The sequence below is a fragment of the Vombatus ursinus genome, unplaced genomic scaffold (assembly GCF_900497805.2).
Source record: "Vombatus ursinus unplaced genomic scaffold, bare-nosed wombat genome assembly UNPS02014841.1, whole genome shotgun sequence".
NCBI lineage: Eukaryota > Metazoa > Chordata > Mammalia > Diprotodontia > Vombatidae > Vombatus > Vombatus ursinus.
In genome coordinates, this window is record NW_020954619.1 from 27,794,755 (window position 1) to 27,816,710 (window position 21,956).

The following is a 21,956-nucleotide window of genomic DNA, read 5'->3' on the forward strand; positions in this document are numbered from 1 at the left end:
ACTCATAAAAGATTCAGAGGTTTTATACCTTGTTAGGTGCTGGAAAAGATATATAGTTAGGATAAGATATGCTCCCTACCCTCATGAAACTTACAGTCTACTGAGGGATGTAAACACCAATATAGTTAATGGAGAGGAGTGGGGTGGATGTGGAAAACTTCACAGAGGAGGTGACCTTTTTTGGGGATTTTTAAAGGATAAAAACAAATTCATCAGATAAAGAGAAGACATTCTATACACAGAGAATAGCTTTAGCTTAGATGTAAGCACAAGATTACTCACCCCCCAACCTCCATACTTCTTTGGCACTATACAAATACTGAGTTTAGCACCTAGTTAATATGAATAATTAGCTAAAAATAAGGAAGCTACATAATGGAAAAAGGTTATGTTATCACTATAAATTATTGTAACTTCCTTACCAGCAGCTTTTACCACTTAAAGGTCCCTCCTTTTCCAGCTCCCCATTAGAAATAAGCTCTGAGGATAGGAATTATCTTGTTTGCTTATATTATGTGGTCAGGACTTAGCACAGTGTTTGGCACATAGCAAGTTCTTAATAAATACTTCATTTCTCTCTCTTTTCTTTCTTTCCTCTTTCTTTGTCTCTCCCCTTTTGCACAAGCTACCTGCTCTTCCCCCCATTCATGGAAATATCCTCCCAAGTGACTTAAACCTCTTGGAGATGTTAACTCCTTCCAGGCTCTGTTCAAGAGTCATAGGCCTTTCCTTATTACCCCAGTTACAGGTGCCATCCCTCCAAATCACTATATTTCCTTATCTACTAAATATGTTGTATTTCTTCAGCAGAATGTAAACTCCTTGAAGGTACTGAATTTGCAGCCATAGGGACTAACTGACCCAGTGCCTGGCACTTAGAATGCACTTAAATGTATGTTGTTTGATTGTAGTATGAAGACTAGTTGACTATTTCAGAAGCTCAGGTCTTACCCCAAGTCAGAGCTAATGAGGCCTATTCTAGGGTGGTAGCATTAGAAATAAAGAGGAAAGTGCAGGTTACTGAGTAAATTAGTTATAGTTCCTGTAACCCTCAGAGGTCCCCACATTCAAATTCTTTGGGGGCTGTAATTCTGTAACACTGTCCATTCAAGTTGGTAGATTCACTAGTTGTATTACATGTTCACCTCTAATCTGTGTTCAAAATATTGTACAAGTTCTCTAATTAAAACCTAATGAGATTAAAATGGGAAATCAAGAATAGATGAGGGAACAAACAAGGAAGAGAGCCTACTTAATTCTACTTTAAAAATTTTAAACAGTCTCAACCCAAAGCCTCTCTTGGGACCTGCAGGGAACAAAGGCATGAATTTCCCTTTGTTTTTCTTCAGTCAGTACTTGAATGTTATATCTGAACTCTCCCCCTCAGAGCACCCTGGAGCCAATGGCCTGAATCTGTCATTTCCCATATCTGAAAACCTGTATTGAGTCAAGTCTGCTTCTTAGATCTTCAAAAAAGTTTCTTTTCACAAGTTAGCATGTCCTCCCTGTTTTGTCTCCCTCCCTTTCTCTTCCCCCTCAACCTTTTAAAAAATGATCAACATCAGTTCTTTCTGTTCCTTTAGGTCAGTGAAAGCTTTTTCAGGTAGAAGATAATTCTTCTCCACTTAGCCTCATTGGGCACTATACACAAGCCTGGCACATAGTTGGCGTTAAATAAATGGTTATTCCCTTCCTCTTCTTTAAGGGAGGGGCAGTGAGGGAATTAGGAAAATGTTGAGTCTATAAGGCTGAGTTAAATAGCATGGCAATGAGATTTCAAGTGATCAGATTATCCTGGCCCTTCCAGGCATCTTGTTCCATGAAGTTCAAACCAAGCAGAGCAAGGAAACTACATTTTCTAAATTCTGATGAATATTATTTAAAAATAATAATTTAAAGATGTTATGCTATTCTAAATATGACTTCTCAGTGATGAGTCCAGAAATTCCTATTCTTTAATAACACACATGATTCTTCACCAACATCTGTATCAAATGTGACCTTACTAACATTGAATGGTCTTGGCTTTTGGTAATATTTCATCATTTATCTTGTCTTGTACTTAGTAGGATCTTAATAAGGGTATGTTAAATGAAAAAGCAAAGTGTTTTCATAATATACTGGAAAAATAACTTCTCTCCTTGGGGATTGATTTTTAAATAACCTTTCTTGTTCTCTAAAATGAGAAAGGATTTCATAAAATGTAAAGTGTTATATATGTGTAAGACCTTGTAGCATAGATATCTGGCTTTTGTGAAAGGAAGAACAGGGTTCACATCCCAATTTTTGGTCATACTGTTTGTCTGACCCTGACTCAAATCTCTAGGCACACTATAAATTGCAGAGAAGATGCAAATCCAAATTGGTAAAGGAAATTTCTTCACTGGTTAAATTACCATTCTATTTCCTATACCTATAACTATAAATAATTGTGATAATAATTTTATCATGCTGTTATATATTATTATGTTATACATATATAGATAAAGACAAATGTCTATATCTATATATGTCACCTAAATGACAATTTATAAAATTTATTATTAAATTCAAGGCAGATGTAATGAAAAACATATATCAAATGACCTATGTTCAAATCTCACTTCCCACACTGTGTTTCCTTGGGCAAAGTAAGGCATTTAACCTCCCTAAGTCTCAGTTCCCTTATCTGTAAAACAAGGGGATTGGACTAGATGACTCCTGAGGTACCTTTCCAGCTCTTGTTCTCTGATCCTATAAACTAAATGAAGTATTAATTTGATGGCATGTAAAACATGAACTTTGTAATGATACAAATGTGTCCGGAAATCAGATGTTGATTATGATTTTGTAACAAAATGGCCAAGATAAAAATCATTATGGAGGAAGAGATAGAGTTTTGGTTTGTGAATTGGTTTGGATCCAATTCATAATTATGGTTATGTAGTTTTGTTTTTTTTAATGTTCTGAAAATGAAATTCTAAGGGAAAAAATGAGGTTAGGTCAGGGCCATCATATACAACTGATTAACAGAAAACTGAAAAAAAAATTGCATAGACCTCTTGAATATCAAAGGGCTAAATAATGGCTGAGGGGGTGTGAGAGTATTCCTAGGGAATATTTGTTTTCCTATAACAGGTTTATGATGTATAATTTAACATAATTGATCAGTTTCTTTTTCTCCTCCCATCCCTTTCCTCTTTTGTGACAGCTGCATGCGGAGGAAATCTGACAGGTCCAGCAGGTGTCATTTTATCACCTAACTACCCACAACCATATCCTCCTGGGAAAGAATGTGACTGGAGAATAAAAGTAAACCCAGACTTTGTCATTGCCCTGATTTTCAAAAGGTACCATTTCTAGAGGAACACCTTTATTTAGCAGGGTTTTAAATGTCGCACCAAAAAAAAAATTGCACCATTTATCACTTCATAAAGTTCTTACTTCCATATATGACTGAGCCCCAGAGTATATATCTATTACCTTCTATATACTTATTGAGAATGACAGAAAGGAAAATAGATTATTTTATTTTATGGCCCTTTTTAGTGCCAAAATATGCACCAGAAGCAGAAAAAAAAAAACATGTATGACATACCAAGACTAGCTTTGGAACACTGAAACTGACATGACTGATTCCATCAGAGAAAACTTACTTCATAGAATATTCAGGAAAAGTAATTGAAAAAGTGATTTAGAGACCTTTTGTACATTGTCTCATTAATATAATATCTGGATTTGGTGATAGCTAATTTATCTTTATAATATTACTTGTCTAAAATTCCCAAGGTTCGTATTGATATTATCATGAAGACAGCACTGATTTTTTTTAGAAATATAGGGAAAAGAACCTTCTAATAATTAGATTACTGATAAAGGCTTAATTAATATCAGACATTATTAAAAGTCTTAATTTAAAAAAATAGATTCTGCTAATCTATTTGAAAAAAGTTCAAAAGTCATTAACATTTTTCCTAAATTGTTTTTATAGTGTCCTGTTGAAAATTACTTTTTAAAAATCAAGAATTTCTTCTCTATCTTTAAATTTTGCTTTCAGATTTTTGCAGTTAAATGACTATGATGCTTCTATCTACATGGAGTCCAATAGAGTCCCACAACATATTTCTTTATCCAAGTTAACCAACTACATTTCAATTGCCAATAAATTGAATATATTTGCTTTCAACATATTTGTTTAATGATTAAACAAATCAGGCTTATATGTGGCCACTTCCTCTCAAAATACCATTTTAATGAAGTTTATTAATATTGCTTTTATATTTATGCCTTTGGATTTTGTGTGTATTAATGACAAGCTAGCATGCTTTGAGTTTACTGATGATGAAATCACACACTGTGTGCTATTACATCCTAGCAGACAATTTGTAAGAATACTAGGTAAATTCACGTTCTAGGCCAATGGAACTACAGGTCAATCCCCTACGCAAAAATAGTCCTTACTTTTCATCTGCCCTACTGGCTAACACTTATACTGGTAGTCAAAATTTTAAGGATATCTTTTAGGACTCAAGGACTCTTTTTCCTCTGTGATGTTGCTAGTAGAGAAAGGGCCTCATTAGCACAAATGTCTGAAGATCTGGTTTCCCATCAGTTTCAGTTTCAAGAGTCAGTTCATGAAGTTTACCAAAGCCGATCATCTTTCAAGGTATACAGGAATTGCTTTACTACAAATTAGCTTCCCATTTGATTTTATATTCTCTTAACCCAGAATATAGTGCTTCCATATGTCACTCTGTGGATAACATGTTCCTCACCTTTTCTCTATATTCTCATCTAATATAGAAATATGGTGCCATCACAATATGTTGTCATGACCTTAAGTATCATGTGGATTTTCTAAGTCCCTATAGAATGTAGGGCATAAATGTATCTGAAGTCCAATAAATGATCAGTAGTAATAAAGTGATATTCACACCTTTTTCAGTATCCTAAGTATAAGAAATGACCAGAGCCTTGATAATAGCTTTTCAAATCGTCAATTTCACAAAGATTATTTTTATTTAGAACAATTTATATTGGTCAACTGCCTCCTTTTTATTAATTAGCCAAGAAAGACTGAAGAATTACCTCTAATAAATTCACTTAGAGCACCTATACCAATATAAAATCTGATGAACCCTCCAAACACATAAGCCTTGCAGTAACAACACAGCATAGCATAGATTTGGTTTAGCACTATAGCAAGGGATCTACATTGTCATGCCCCCCACTCAAAACTGTCAGTGGTGGGTTTTTTGTTTTGTTTTGTTTTGTTTTGTTTGGTAATTTCATTCAAACATAATTTGTCACATCCCTGATCGCATGAGGTGTAAGCCATGTTGAATTGTCACAGATGGCTCTGACTAAATCTGTAAATATGTAGGATCCATGGGTGAGTCAAGTAAGAAATAGCAGATTCTGAATGGTGGAAAGAAATGTTAATTTCAAAAAAGGTCCTAGGCGTGCGCTCGCACACACACACACACACACACACACACACATATGGAAAAAGATCTATGTAGATCTATATTTATACCTATAGATATACATATAGGTATCTATATTTGTAGATCTATATCTGTCTATGTGTTCCATGTGATATTATTTTTATACTTTGTAATTCATATCACCAAGCTTTACTTACATTGTAAGGGTAGTCTGTATGAGGACTATGGATTATAATTACCTTTGAAAAACCCTGTCCAAATAATATAAAATGATTAGCTTTGAACACAACAGTAAAGAATAGAGGAAAAGCTGATGATTTTCTCTGGGGACCCTGAGCAATTAGATCATACATCTGGGGTTAATTGGTTTGCTCACTGGTGGGATCAAGAAGTTCTGGAGCTCTTTATACTATATTCCCTATCATTTTCACCACTGGTTAACATTTACAGTGAATATGCCATAATTGTTGTTTCAGTGCAACACTTTTTGAGTGCAGTTGTCAAGAATAATTGCAAAGAATATATTAACTGTTAAGCTAGTATTAAACAAACTGCCTCATACATTCAGTATTCTCACAATCACTCCCTCCTTCTTTGGCATAAGTTGTAGCAAATCTTTTAGAACACAGTGATCCACTTCAGTAACATGAAATATGTTCTACTGAGGTGAAAAAAAATCTCAGCAACTATCAAAAATATTTGCCCAGTCAGTTCAAATGTATAGTGTATATTTCTAAACATAATGAAAACTAAATTTGTTATGGACAGTCATAAAGAAGATGGATTGTTCTGAAACCTAAGTGACATAAAATGAAGTAGAAATCATATTACTGAGCTCAATTCCACTATGTAGGGAAAGCATTTAAAATAAGCTTACCAAAGGTCAAAGAACTGATAGCCACATTTATTAGCTTGTAGTTCATGATGCCTTTTTCCCACAGTGCTACCTGAACTTCCCTCAGAGTCAAATTATGGGGCAATGAAATTGCTTATTATTATTGTTAATTAATCTTTGTTGACTATCTGAAATGTGGGAGTTAATTTTCATATGTGTGTGTGTGTTGTGCATGCACACCTGAAAGAGATGTGGAGAGAGAGAAAGCAAGAGGGAGAGAGAGGGAAAGAAAGAGAGAAAGAGAGGGAGAGAAAGGGAGAGAAAGAGAGAAAGAGAGGGAGGGAGAGAAAGATCATTACACAAACTAATCAAAATTTTCATTTTTTTTAGTTTCAACATGGAACCAAGTTATGATTTTCTTCATATCTATGAAGGTGAAGATTCCAATAGTCCTTTAATTGGGAGTTTTCAAGGTTCTCAGGCACCAGAAAGAATAGAGAGCAATGGAAATAGTCTTTTTTTGGCTTTTCGAAGTGATGCTTCAGTTGGCTTATCTGGATTTGCCATTGAATTTAAAGGTATTTTATTCATTGTAACTTCTTATCTATTCATTCATAATGTGGAAGGAAATCTGAATAGAATTAATTTATTTGAAAGCGTTTTTGTAAGTGGTCTTGCCTTTAGTTTCAAAAACCCTGTCATATATATCTTTGTTGGATATTGGTATAAATTAGTGCTGTCCCTTGAGAAGAATAGGATATTCCTAAGTAAACTTCTGAAACAGCTATGAGAGAGTAATAAAAAATATTTTCAAAATATTTTAGTTATTAAGAAAATTAAATTTTATAGTTATAATACAAACATATTTAGTTGATTATAAGAGCCTTGAAGAGTTACTCAGTACTTTAAAGTTCTCTTTAGAATTTTTAATCTGGAAAATAAGAAAGTCAGTTGTGACTTCTATCAGTTTTATTTTCAATGAATGAAACAAATGGGAATTATATCTTCTTGTTTTCTCTATTCCTTTGTACCCCTCCTTGATAATCTTCTTGCCCTTCTCCCCTACAAAAAATCACCAACATCATGCAATATTTTTACTTTCTCTGTGGTTGCATAAGACACAAGTTATTCTAAGTGCTGTACAAAATTTTTAGTCTTTTCTTCCTTTGTCGCTTTGTATGAGTGGAATTCCTACATAATCTGAGAGTACACCAAGAAAAACTTTTTGGCATGGGCCTATTAAAACAATAAAATATATTTTGCCAAACTTATTTTCAGGGAACTATTTGAATAATATTGAAAAAATAAAATGCTAAGAACTCAATCTTCTATGGAATTTGTGATTCTTTGAAATTCCTTTCACCTGAGACCAAAGAAATAAACAATTAACAAGTAATTTCTTTAGTGGAGAAGCTAATTTAAGTCTGTAAACTGAGGAATTGAAAAAATGAAGCAAGTTATTTCAGTAGCCAAAGTTCTTTAATGTATATTCTGGAGATATCTAACAACATTGGGGATCTACCATGCTTTGACATAAACTTAGAAACAAACTTCTTGGGTCATGCCATATAATTGGAAGATTTCTTACTCCCTCCCAATCAGTCATATTCTTATCCAATAAGATTCATGCTTTTACCATTTATTAATGACAGATTTATTTGTAATAAGAAGATAATAACCTCAACAAATAGTTATTGAGGAGCAGTCTAAATGTTGTCATCAAAGTAAGGGATGATCAAAAAAGAAGATTGTGTAGTCAAATGACAAATGACAGATAATTGAAATATACCTTACAAGCTCCATTGAAGTCCTTACCAATGTCAAGATAATATTTAATGAGTCCCATTAGTAATAGTAGTGTAAGACATGAACAAGAATCCCAAAGGATGACCAGTCATAGATGGATTATCATCTCCATAGTTAGAGAGAATCCTAATATCATTGAGATCACATATCTACTGGAGTTATGGAATTCAGCTCTGCATCCTATTTTTCTGTTATGTTAAGTAACACATTTGCAGCTGGGATAGTAGCTTAGACCTCTGCAAAGGGCATTCTAACCATGATGTTTTGAAAGCTAATTCTTTATTGCTACAAACAAAACATAAAACTATGAAAAATGTGGGTGTAGGAACGTTGGTTCCCTCCACCAAAGGTCAGGTTTATGATGTAATCAGTGAAATAATTGACACTATCTTTCCTCAGGCAGCAAAAGAAAATTAAGGAAAAAACAAAATAAAACAAAAATAATCATGATGTGCAACTAAACATATCTTGACAAATACAAACCTGTCAGATACCAGAGCAGCATAGCTCACAAATTATTCTACATGTAGCAGACTTGAGCCAGAGGGTAAACCACAATGTTAGGAAGTCACCAACCTAGAAAGGAAAAAAAAATGACCGTGTCTATCCAAAAAGTGTACCAGTGATTTATCACCACATATATGGAATTGACAGCTATATAGAAGAAACAAAATATTAAAGATGGAGGACCATTGTAGAAAAAAGCCTGCTAGCTGAAATAAAAGTTATTAAATGAAATACTAAAGATAAAAATGGGATTTTAGTCAAATAACAAATGGAGAAATTTTATTTTTGAACCAGAAGTTATAAATATATTAGACAATGATCTAGGATGGAAAAAATAAGGCTGACTGTGTTGAAAACCATAAGTATTTTCTTTAAAAAAAGCAGAAAGAGAAAATATTTTTTAAAAAATATATTTATATGACTATATCTAGAGAAATTGACCTTACCTAATGTGGAACTACTTCAAGCATGCAAGGCCCATACCGAGAACACTTTGGGTGATGTTTTCTCTGATTATTGTTGCAATTATATCAATTAGACAAAAAAAAATTAAAAGCACAATCATGACTTTCAGTGAACAAGTACTATTATGACTTTAAGCTAAATAAGAGGATGAACATGACCAGCTGTCTATTTTATGCAGGTAGTTTGAAGTCCTATGCCAATTTTAAAACATAGTTTCACCTGCTGTTGGTATAACCAAACATTTTAAGGTTGTAATGTAAATTGAGTTTAGATAAATGATCATGTACATAAAAATGATGAAATGCTAAGTTACTGATGGGTTCCTTCTCTATAAAGGACATATTTTGTAAAATCTAGTACAAGGAGAAATTTGGTGTTAAGAGTAATTCATGAATCATTCCAAAGATTGAGAAAGCATTCATGTCATAGGTGGGAAAAAAATTCAGAAATTAAATCACCAAAGGCACTATCTCATAAGATCATTATTTTGCCCTGCAATATTCAATACATTTTCTTACCCTTTTGAAATTTAGTCAGTATAAATCTGAAAGCACATCCCAAAAGTCTGTTAGCAGTGATCTATTATGGGCAGCTTCATGAAAGGGGAATGGATGTACAATCAATCAAAATCAGTCTGACAAAAGTTTTAACTGAAGCATAAGATAAGGAGTAAAGTTGTATGTTGTACGGGTCTAGACAGGTGTAGAAGGAAAATGATAGAGTGAATGGGGTTTACAAAATCATGAATTCTCAGCAGTTATCCAGTCTAATCCAGATCCAAACAAGAATGCCCTTTACAGCATACTTCACAGGTGCTCATCCCAACTTTTTTTGAAGACCCCTCTTCATCCCACCCTACTCTGATGGAGAATTCACTGCATTCCATGGCAGTAATATCTATTTTTGAAAAGTTCTAAATATTAATAATTTCTCCCTAAAATCAAGCTTCAATCTGTTTCTGCAACTTATAAGGTCTGCCTCATAGTCTCCCTGGTTCTACCATCTGGATTCAAACAGAACAAACCTATATCTCTTTCACATGCTATCCCTTCAAACACTTGAAGATAACTACCATGTTCTTTCCACTGCATACGACCCCTGAGGCTTCTATAAACCTTCTGAGTGTCTTCAAACCATTGTCAGAAGGCATTTACTCAAATCCTTTCATTATCTTAGTTGTCCTTATTTAGATACTCTCCAGGTTTTAAATGGGTTGATATCTGATAGAAGAGTTGTAAGAACAAGCAGTGGGGGGTGGATGAAGTCAGTGGTCTGAAATTAGAATGAGGGAATGATCTTTCTAGTTCAAATGAAAGTAAAAGTTAAGTTTTGTTTGCCTAGTGTGTCTGGGAAACTAGAGTCAGCAGGTGGGTAGTTAAGCAGGCAACAAGCATTTATTAAATATTTACTATTTGCCAGATACTATGCTTATATTTTGGGGATAAAAATACAGGCAAAGAGACAGTCCCTCAAAAAGCTTACTTTCTAATGGGAAGACAATAAATAAAAGGGAGCTGAAAATCACAAAGTGTGGGTAGAAGGTTCCCACAAAGCACCATGGGTATGAAGCCTGGAGATTCAGGCACACAGCCATGAGGGAAATGAAGCAAGGTCAGACTGGGCCCAATCTCAAAATGGAAAGACCCCCTCCACTCCACCCCAATTCCAGAAGTAACTCCCCAATGAGAGAAGGGGGCCAGCATGGTGGAAGCACATTCCAGGGTGAGAAGGCCCCAGAGTCTGAGAGCAGAAGCCTGGTTGACCCTAATCAAAGTACCAAGATAAACTAAAATTGTCAGGAAACCTGATAAAAATCTAATCTGACTACAAAAAGAGTTAATCATTAGGTGGCCACTGAGTGTGCTTTGTAAGTAGACATTGGAATCATAGAAGGAATAATTAATATCATCCCAAATTTCCCATTCTAGCTCTTTAGGGCATTATTAAGTATGCCCTAGAATTATAGAAGTCACAACATGTTCAGTTATCTCTTCCTGGAGGAAAAGGAATGTAATTCTTCCAATTTCTTACTTTAGCCTATTGCAGGATTCGTTTTTGTACATTTATGCCTTTTACTCTAGCTTCAGTTGTCTAGCTGAAAAAATGGAACCAACTATTCTTGAAATGGCAACACTGATGTGATCCTAGATGCGTTTTTCTAATATAAATATAAGTCCACAGATAAGTATATCTCCCTTCTTGGTAGAGAAATGGTGAACAATGGATTAAGAATGAAGTTACTATTTTATAACAAGATCAATATAGCCATTTTAACTGTACAATTTATTATAAGGTAGGATTCTGGTGGCAGGAGGTGGTATTGGGTAATGATGTCCATGAAAAAAATTAATAAAGAATCTTAAAAATACATTTCCAAAGAAATAACATATATGAAATTGGATGATAGATTTTTAATAATGTTCTAATAATTTATCAGGTAATCTAATTGTCAATTACCTTCTGATGTAAAGATGAAAACAAAACAATTTAAAAGAAACAAAAGATTTTCCACTCCCCATGTTTTGTGGAAGTGATATGTTATATTCCTTTCTTTTATAGAAAAGCCCCGGGAAGCCTGTTTTGACCCTGGAAATATAATGAATGGGACAAGAATTGGAACAGACTTTAAACTCGGCTCAACTGTGACTTATCAATGTGATTCTGGTTATAAGATTGTTGATCCTTCATCTATAACTTGTGTGATTGGCATAGATGGAAAACCTGCCTGGAATAGAGTCTTGCCATCTTGCAGTGGTATGCGTTTACCATGTATTTCCTTAGAAATATCTTCAGTAATGCATTTGGAAATAATTGAGGAACAAAATTTTCAGATTATTAAGTTAAAACATATGTGTGTATATATATGTATATGCACATATATGTGTGTATGTGTATATATATATATATATGTTCATTTTTAGACTAATGAATGAGCAAGAATTTATTCCTACACCTTCTATATGTCAGGCATCAGGGTAGGCTCTGGGAATACAAAGATACAAATGAAATAGACCCTACCATTAAGCAATTTACTTTCTTATTTAAGGAGACAGTAAGAAAACCCCAAATGGGATCATGAAGAGTTGGACACGACTGAAAAAAAGACTCAGCAAATATGCAACTGTGCCTCACTTAAATTCAGTTCATGCACAATCAAGACATTACTTCGTGATGTCATTGGTCCTCTTTGAAAACAAAGGATGAACAACAACTACACAGAATATAAGCAAAGTAAATGAAAGCTAATTTCAGGAACACGATCAGTTTCTGGGCAGGAGGTAGGGGGAAGGGAGTAATTGGAAAAGCTTTGTGCAGGAGGCAGCACCTGAGCTGAGCTTTGAAGGAATTCAGGTACCGAAGGAGATAGAAGTGAGATAGAAGTTCCTCTCTTTTGGGGCAGGTTGGTGATATGGTCAAAAATGTGCCTTTGAAAATTGGCTTGGTAGCAGCATAGAGGATTGGGAGGGAGAAATGATGAAAAAAACCAGTTGGATAGATAAATATCATTTGAAAAAACATAGAATGCATTTTTAGAATTTAAGAATGGGAGCATATCAGAAGCTTCTAATTATGAAACACTTCGACATGAATTAAAATCAAATTTAAAGATCACAAGAAATTTGAAATGCTCAAGATTTGAACTCGTTTTAGGAAGACATGCAGTGACTTAATCCTAGCTACACAAAACTGAAAAAAAAAACTACCCTTATATTGTGGTATCATTTGGCAAGCTGAAGCAAGGTAAAACAATTTGGTTTTTACATATGCACACCTACAAACATATATGTTTATGTTGCTGTTGTTGTTCACTAGTTTCAGTCATGTCCAATTCTTGGTGACCACCTTTGGGTTTTTTTTTTTGGCAAAGATACTGGAGTGGTTTGCCATTTGAAATCCTTTCAGTTCAGAACAATGAATTAATAAGATGAACTAAAGGATCAACTCGAGCAAAAACAACTCTCATTACCCAGCTTGGGAGTTTTCAGATGCGAAATGCATTGGATAAATTTCATTTAAAGTATAATAAAAGGAAATGCTATCACATATTGTAATTTTTTAAAAGTACCTCAGCAGGAAGAAAGCCCTAGTATTCACAAGGAAACTTGTATGTATATGTTTATATACTTCTTATCTGGAAGCAAAATGAGTCTAACTGGAATAGGATTACACTGGAGGATGGGGGTGCTGAAGGCAGCATTGTGAAAGACAATTTTTAGGTCTATGTAAAATATATCTCCATGGTTAAGCTGATATTTGAATGAAAATTTTCACAGATATGATAACCTATCATATATGTATGTAGACAGTATAGGCACACATCATGTAAACATGAATGTTGTATGAAGGTCTTATAAATCTACCTAAGCTTATACAGAAATTTAACTTCTTCCTGATAAGTGAGCTAATTTCGGTGGAAACACTTGAGCTGTAATTGTGCCTCCTTTGACTTCATCATTACAGTTTATTTGCTTCCAAAATTAAATTATATATATATATATTATATATATATATATTATATACATATACACACACATATATGTGTATATATATAAATATAATAATTTATGGGTGTTTATACATGCATATACATACATACACATACATACACATATATATGTGTAAAATCAGTAGAGGTGTCTATTTTTAGCTGCTAAATGGCAGTGACATTGTGGCCTTAAGCTATGAATTTGAGAACTAATATAGCAATTACAGAATTTAAAGGACCCATATTGTAGTTCTTATATCCAGTTCTTGATTACATGATGAAATTTGACTGTGATTGTATGTGTGAGGCACTGAAAAAATGTAGAAAATGAATGACTTAAATGTTCATTGAATGAATCACCTACTAATTTATCCATTTTATATGTTTGCATTTCTGTATTCCAAGATCTTTGTAGGAAGGTCTTTTAAATAATATAAACTAATGCTGATTGATTGATTGAAGGAAAAATCAACTGTATTCTCTAGTTGTTTTTATTTGTCTTGGCCCATAGGCTAGATGACAAATTCTTTTTCCTGGGATCTATTCTGATACTGTTCAGTCAGTCAGCAATCATTTATTAAGCACTTACTATGTGCCAGATACTATTCTATGCCCTGGTAATACAAATACAAGTAAAATGAAAGATGGTTCTTGCCCTTGAGGAGCTTACATTCTAAAAGGGGGAAGACAACATATAAAAGGGTGCCAAAAAGGGAGGGAGGTGGAGGAAAGGTATTTGGTCTAGGGGCATGATGGAGCAATATAGATTGATTCCAGCTTGAAGAGAAATAAAGGCTGCCCTAAGGGACCTCCTTAAATGGAGGTTCTGAAAGGAGTCGTCCAATTAGAGGGAAGGGCTACAGGGACTGAGGGTATGTCCATAGTATGAATTATAGGAATGAAATGATCTTCCAGGATGAAGAGTTTTCTAGAGTTAATTAAAAAAAATGTTGAATTAAGGAAATTGCAGTGTTCAAAATGAATCAACTTATAAACAAGTTACACTTTTTTCTTCTCTTCTACTGTTCTTCCCTATTATCCATCCTCACCTCTGTCCCCTACTCACTTTTTCTTCTTTCCTTTTTCCTATTTTTCATTCCATTTCTTTCTCAACTGTATGCCAAATATTTCATTATAATTATGTGAGGGAAGGGATTAACTGAAACATATAAAGATAATAAAAGCAAATCAAATGATTTTTTTGCAATTATGAGCTTTCATCACCACTACCACCCCACAAAAAAATTAAAAGGAGTAACTTCAGTTGACAAGCAATGCGAGCCTAAGCAACTATAAAAGGGAATGCTTTGCAACCAGTGTTCCATGACAATGATGAAAATACATGGAACGTGTTCTTAGTAGCATGACTGGCATACCAACAAGAGGCACCACACTGCAGTGTGACATGCTTCAGCATCAGCAGTGAGAGGCAGCCTCAGTGTTGTGCTGAGCTTCCTCAGCAGCTGCTGTAAATCCTAAGCACATCCAATTGTGTGAGCCCTAAGATTAGTCCAGCTACATGATTTCTCTATTATTGGTCCAATGATTAGGCCAAAATTCCATGACTATTTTTGTGTACAGCCAACATCTGTAGGAATAAGCCTCCTTTGAATTCTGACAAGACTAAGCTGTGGATGAGAATTTTAAGGGAATTGCTGGCCCCCAAGATGGTACTTAGAGAGGATATTCTGGCTCTGGCTGTATGGGTTGAGCCTTACAGGCAAAACAGTGGAGAAGAGATTCATAAACTCAGTTTCAATGTTTATTATTAGTGCCCTGCCCAGAATCATATCATGTTAGAAATGAAAGAAACCTTAGAGATCAATTGATCCAAATCTTTCACTTCAGAGATGAAGCAACTGAGGGTTAGGGAAAGGAGATAATTAGCCCAGGGTCATTCAGGTTGTAAGTGCTGGGATTACAACCCAGGTCTTTTGTCTCTAAATTCAGTTATTTTTCCATTAAACAACATTTCCTTGAAAACTCCCACATTTTAAAAATAAAAAAAAATAAAACTAAGACAAGAGAGAGTCAGAGAATCATTAAGGAATTTAAGGGCTGAAGACATCTCAAAGAGCAACTAGTCCAAGGGTTTTTAATGGGGGGTCCACAAGGGCCAATAGATGTCAAGGGTTCTGTGACACTATGTGAGAGAAAAAAAATATATACCTTTATGTCAATGTAATTGATTTCCTTTGGTACCCTGTGTATTTTATTTTATTAATTTTAAAAACATGATTCTATGAAGATTCCATAGGTTGTGCCAGACTGCCATGACACACAAAAAGGGTAACATTCCCTGATTCTAATTTAATCCATACTTAAACAGGAACCTCTTCTATAAAGTTTTTAGGAAGTGGTCATCCATTTTTCTGACCAACAGAGTGATTTTACCAGAGTCATAAGAGCATATTAGTGACAGAGCTGGGACTGGATCTCAGGGGACTAGTGATCTACAGATATAAGCAGAAGGAAAGACAGTTGTTTCCCTAAAGGAACTTATATTCTAATGGGGGAAGACAATACATAAAAGAAAGTTAAAAGGGGAGAGGATTGGAGAGTCCTGAGTTTGACCTGAAAAGCTTATGTCCTCCTTAAATGAAGGTACTGAGAAGTCATGGGGCAAGGATACTTCCAGTTTGAGAAGTCCATGGATAGAATAAATTTCTTAGGTGAAGAGGTTTCTTTGGCATGGTAGAGAAAGTCTAGAGAGTCCAGCAGCCTGGAGAACAATGAAAGAAAATGGTGGGCCTATCACATATATGATCATAATTATATAGCCTAATATATAAGTTGCTTTATTTTCTGTGACAGATAATGGAAGTAGATTTTTCACTCAATTTCTCTCTGTGTGTCTCATTTCTCTGTCTCTATCTCTTTTTATCTTTCCTCATGCTCACACCACTATCTCCCATCATCAATACATGATCATCCAACTTAGGTTTGAACTACTCTAATGATGGTGTTCTCACTACATCACAAGCCAGCCTATTCCATTTTGGGGTAGGACTATTTGTTATAATATTCATTCTATCAAACCATTACAAGAAAGGGTCTTCAGTTATGAGTTGGAGTACATGACTCTGATGTCTCTTCCCACTCTGAAATTCTGTGACAATTTTTATAAAAGTGAGAGATGCTATGGAGCAAGATCAGAACATATAAATGTATGGTATTCTTTGTTATGTGTTATGAGAGAGAAGCTCTCATTTGCTAATATCAATCTATATTGTATTCAGCTGATTTTACATTGGAAATCTATCTCAATTAAACAAATAGATACACAACTAAGTTACTACCATCTGTTTCAAGTATTACTGCTTTTCTTCATTCCTCTAGGAAATGATCCATTTAACATGTAAATTAGTTAATTAGTGAGATCATATTTATGCCTTTTCTTCTGCTATCATATTAATATATTATAATTCACTGATAGCACTTCATTCCTATTCAAATATATTTCTTAAATCAAGTAGTCATTTTCAAGAAAATGAGTATGCAAAATGTAGAAATTACATACTTTTTTTTGTTAAATTCTTCATTTGATCATTAGTATCTGAAATGAGATCTGATATTTTAGTATGTTTTTTTAATCCCGCTAAGAATTTGAAGCCTGAACATGATTTATCAAGGAAATGAGAAATAAAATGGCAGGAAAGTTTTCTTTCATTTCACCTTTGATTTTTACATTGTTCTCTATTTTTATAAAACCTTATTCTTTCATCTTATCCTTAGTCAAAAAGAAATCTTTGTAGTCTCACTTGATAAAATATATCTGCAGGTGTCCTTGATCAAAAAAGGATTCTGGTCTCTGATGAGCTGGCATCAAAATGCTATCACAGATCATGATTTCTTGCCTATTTTTCATCTCTACTTGCTGTTTTAATTTATAACTCTATGGATAAATAAGTATTTATAACAAGGATTTATATTTATTTTAATTTATAACTCTATGGATGAACAAGAAAAAAAGGGAGGCAATGAAGCACTGTGTTTGTCAAGTTTATGTGGTTCAGCAACTAGAAAACATTTGAGAGAAGAGCTACATCGAGATAGTTAAAGATCTATCAGTATTTCACTGGTCTTCTACAGTTTTTTGCAAGATTTTAACTTTGTTATAGAAAGTCTACCCACTTAAAGGTGACATTGAACTTTTATTTTGAACAAGAGCAAACACTCAGTGGAATAGTTGCAGGGTGTTAGAGGGACAGATTGCATGCAGCTGCAAAGGGAGAGCTTCATTTGATAAAACTAAGCTAACAGTTTAGAAATTTGTCATTTTTAAATACTACCAGAGCTCCAGATAGTTATTTTCCTGTGGCTCTTTCAAAATGCATTGATTTTCAAGGTAACATAGTTAGTCCATAGACATTTGGAATTTCATCACTGAGCTCTAAATTTGGTGCCATAACAGACTGAAAGAATTCATCCATGTGCCACAGTGCTTTGCAAGACAAGTCTTGCTTAGTTATCAGCATTTTGCTAGATCGATTATCTATTTGAAAGAAAATTAAATTCTTATAGATTTTTCTTGTTTTACCATATATATGTATATGTATATATGTATACACACACACACACACACATATATATATATATATATATATAAATGCATATATATGCCTCTTCTTTGTTTCCCTTGGGGAGCTATTCTTTATATCATAGAGAAAAAATAAAAACACTGCAGTAAAGCTAACCAAAACTTCAACCTAGTCCTACATTTTTATGTCAATCAGTCAATAAAAATTTATTAAGGGCTTACTATATGTCAGATACTGAGCTAAATACTGAGGATACAAATATGAAAAAGTGCTCTCAAGGAGCTTACAATCTATAGTGAAAAACGAAACATAAAAGGAAATTTCAAAGGAAGAGGGGAGGGTAGGTACAAGAGGCATGATGGAGAAATCCAAAGGACTGCAGTTGGGTAGGAAATGAAGAGATCTCTGGTCTGGATGTCCTCTTCAAATGGAGATTCTGGGAGGAGCTCTCAGCTTCACCCTCCAATCAGAGGGGCCGTAGGAACAGAGAAGACAGATGAAGTGTGAATGTATGGATTATATTCCACACCCAGAGTCTCCTTTCTCTGAAAAGAGAAAGACAGACACAGAGATAGAGAGACAGAGAGAGGAGAGAAAAATGTATTTAACTTTTAAAGCATTAAGTTGTTTAAAATCTGTGCCTATTTCTCTTCTATCATTTTAAAAATACCTAGCTATAGATTTACTGAGAAACAATATGCTGTAGTGGAAAGAACACAAAGTTAGAAGTCAGGTTTTAAACTCAGCATTGCCATTAGCTAGCTATATAATCTTTAATTAATTATTTGATGTGTTTCATTTCTCCCAGATATAAAGTGAAGAGGAGTAGACTAATGACTTCAAAGACCCTTTTCAGTTTTCCAATTGCATGTAAAATACAAAGATATATACTTAAAGGTTATATATATCTTCAAGTATAAGTCAGGGAGAGTTTTCTTTTTTTTTAAGATCAAGATTAAGTGACAATGTTGGGGTACTAAAGAGAATTATGACAGGAGAGAAAAGACATATCAGTTATAGGAGGAATTGAAAGCTCAGGCCCTGGCCTTGATATGTTTGCTATTTTGGGTTTCTGGTAAAGCAACTGAGTTTATATAAGTTAAGTAAAAATAAACCCAAATGCTAATAGGAAATAACATAACTAAATATCATTAAACAAATTGTCCCTGAAGTCTTAGTGCAGTTTTAATATAATAAAACTATTATTTTCTTCAAGAGTTTACTGGTAAGTTATTATTATTATATATTTGTTAATTATATTATTAAATAAATGAATAAAATTAATTAATATAGCTATTAAGCTGTTATTAAAACTCAAAACTACATTAAGACTTTTAGTACACCCTTTATAGAGGGAGATATTGTGCTAAATAATCAAGGGATGAGGGATTATGAAATGACTAAAGTGACTGTGTTCTGTCAGGGACTTAAAAATTATATTATTGACTAGTTTGTTTTTTTTTCAAGAAGCAAAGAATTTGATTGAAAAAGAACATGAAGGGATTAAAGTCAGGGAAGGAAGGCCATCAAATGTGCTTCTGGAATTTATATATTCTCATATATTCAAGATCCCATTAGTTTTTTTGGCTGCTACATCTCACCGCTGATTCATAATGAGCTTGCAGTCCATGAAAATCCCCAGATCTGACGGTTGTCTACCCATGCTGCCATCTTGTACTTGTGAAGTTTACTTTTTTATCCAGGTATAAAACTTTGCCTTTATCTCTATTGAATTCTATCTATCAGTTAAAGCTTAATACTCTCTATCCAATCTTGACAGATCTTTTTGGATCTTAACTGCTACATGTTAAGCAATCCTTCTCAGCTTTCTGTCATCTGTAAATTTGATGACTGCATTTTATCCAAGTTATTCATAAAATGCTAAAGAGTACACTTTTGTAGTACTACACCGAAGACATCTTGATAAATTCACATTGAACTATTGGCAACTACTCTTCTAGCCCAGCCATTCAACCAGTTCTGAATCCGTACAATTGTATAATCTTCTAGTTCATATCTCTCTATCTTCTTCACAAGAATAGCATGAGACACTTAATCAAAAGTTTTGCTAAAATCTAGATAAAGGATTACAGCAATATTCCTCTCATTTTCAGTTTAGTAACCCTGTATAAGAGAAATGAGGTTATTAGTCTGCCATGACCCATTGCTGTTGAAGGTATGTTTACTCCTTGTAGTTTCTACTTTCCTTTCTAGATTGTTACTAGCCATCTCTTTATTGATCCAACCCAGAACATTCCAAGGAAATGATGTGAAGGTCATTGGCCTATTGTTTGCAGACTCTTCCCTTCCCATTTTTCAAGCACCATGGTCTTCATCAAACTTGAAGTATATCTCCTATTTTCTGTAATCTTTCAAATACTACTGATAAAGGCTCAGCAGAGATTTTTGCAAGTTATTTCAATGCCTAAGGATAAAATTGTCTGGCATCTAGTTGGCATGGTGGATAGAGTGCTGGGCTTAGCATCAGGAACACAGGCCTTCAAATCTGGCTTCAGATACTTACTATGTGACCCTGGGCATGTCACTTATCCCTGTTTGCCTCAGTTTCCCCAACTATAAAATGAGTCAGTGAAGGAAATGGAAAACCACTCCAGTATCTTTGCCAAAAAAAAAAAAGCCCACGTGGTACCACAAACAATTGGACACAACTGAAACAACCAACTACAAAAATCATATATTTCATTTGGGCCAGGTGAAATCAAGGGTTCTCCTTCATTATCTCCTCATTTATCTGATCAGTACCCAGTTAAATATTTTTGTTTTGTTATTTCCAGTGTAGAGGCCATTTTCCTTTTCAGAGAAAAACAGAAACAAAGAAAGGAGAACCTCTGCCTTTTCCTTGTTGTCATTTATCATTATCTGATCTATTTCAAGCAGTCTTGTCCCTTCTTTGATAGTTTTTTCTACTAAAATTGCTTCAGAACTCCTTTTTTTTTCAAATTTTCCTTTGTTTCTGTTATGAGCTCTGATTATCCTGAATTTTAATGACTCCCAATATAATTTTATAGGATTTTGACATATTTTTATATTCATGCTTTTACTTGTCCCTGCTTCCATTTTCTATGCATTTATTTTAATAATAAGGATTAACATTTTTATGCTGCTTTAAGATTCGCAAAGTATTTTAAACATTATCTCATTTGATCCTCACAACAAGCCTGTAAGATAGGTGCTATTAGTATCCCTACTTTATAAATGAGGAAACTGGAACACAGAGAGGTTAAATGGTGTCCAAGGTTAGCACAGTTAATAAGTGTTTAAGGTAAAACTCAACCTCAGGTCTTCCTGACTACAAGTCCCAAACTCTATCCACTGCACAACATAACTGCCTATGGGAAATATATTGTTTGCAAAATCTCCTCTGTATCCACATCAGTCTCTAGACAGTTCCCATTTTTTTCCCTCACCAAAATGATATCTGCTTATATTTTCAGAATACATTCTTGAGCCCATACTTCCTGGAATGACCTACCCTGTAAATTTTAGTACATTGAATCTTATCTACCCTTCCTCTGAACCCTTTGTAATCTGTTTTTCCCAAACCTAGGGTGCATGTCAGAATATGCATAACCTTAACTCCTTTCTATTACACAATCTAGGAAGGAGTGGTCACTTTCTCTCTGGATTTCCATCATTTTCTCCTCAATCTCAAGTTCCTTGCTGTTAGTGAGACTCATGCAACATAGAATTTCTATTTTTTGAAGGATAAAATGATTATGAATGAATGAATAAAGCATTTATTGAGTGCTTACTTTGTACAAAGCACTTAGTGTTAGATACAAACAGAAAAGTAAGCCAGTCCCTACTCTGAAGGAACTCACATGTTAATGGGAGAGCCAATACATATGAAGGTTGCAGCTGCAAGTTAA

General features: G+C 34.2%; 1 protein-coding gene across 1 annotated transcript in view; it reads left to right on the forward strand.

Moving 5' to 3' along the window:
- The window catches only part of CSMD1 (CUB and Sushi multiple domains 1), a 2,488,924-nt gene that overhangs the window by 2,068,243 nt on the left and 398,725 nt on the right, over window positions 1–21,956 (forward strand). The window contains exons 28-30 of the mRNA XM_027840340.1: window positions 3,191–3,329; window positions 6,652–6,839; window positions 11,599–11,793. Of these exons, the coding sequence (XP_027696141.1) occupies window positions 3,191–3,329; window positions 6,652–6,839; window positions 11,599–11,793 (522 nt within the window). The remainder of the gene's footprint in view (window positions 1–3,190; window positions 3,330–6,651; window positions 6,840–11,598; window positions 11,794–21,956) is intronic.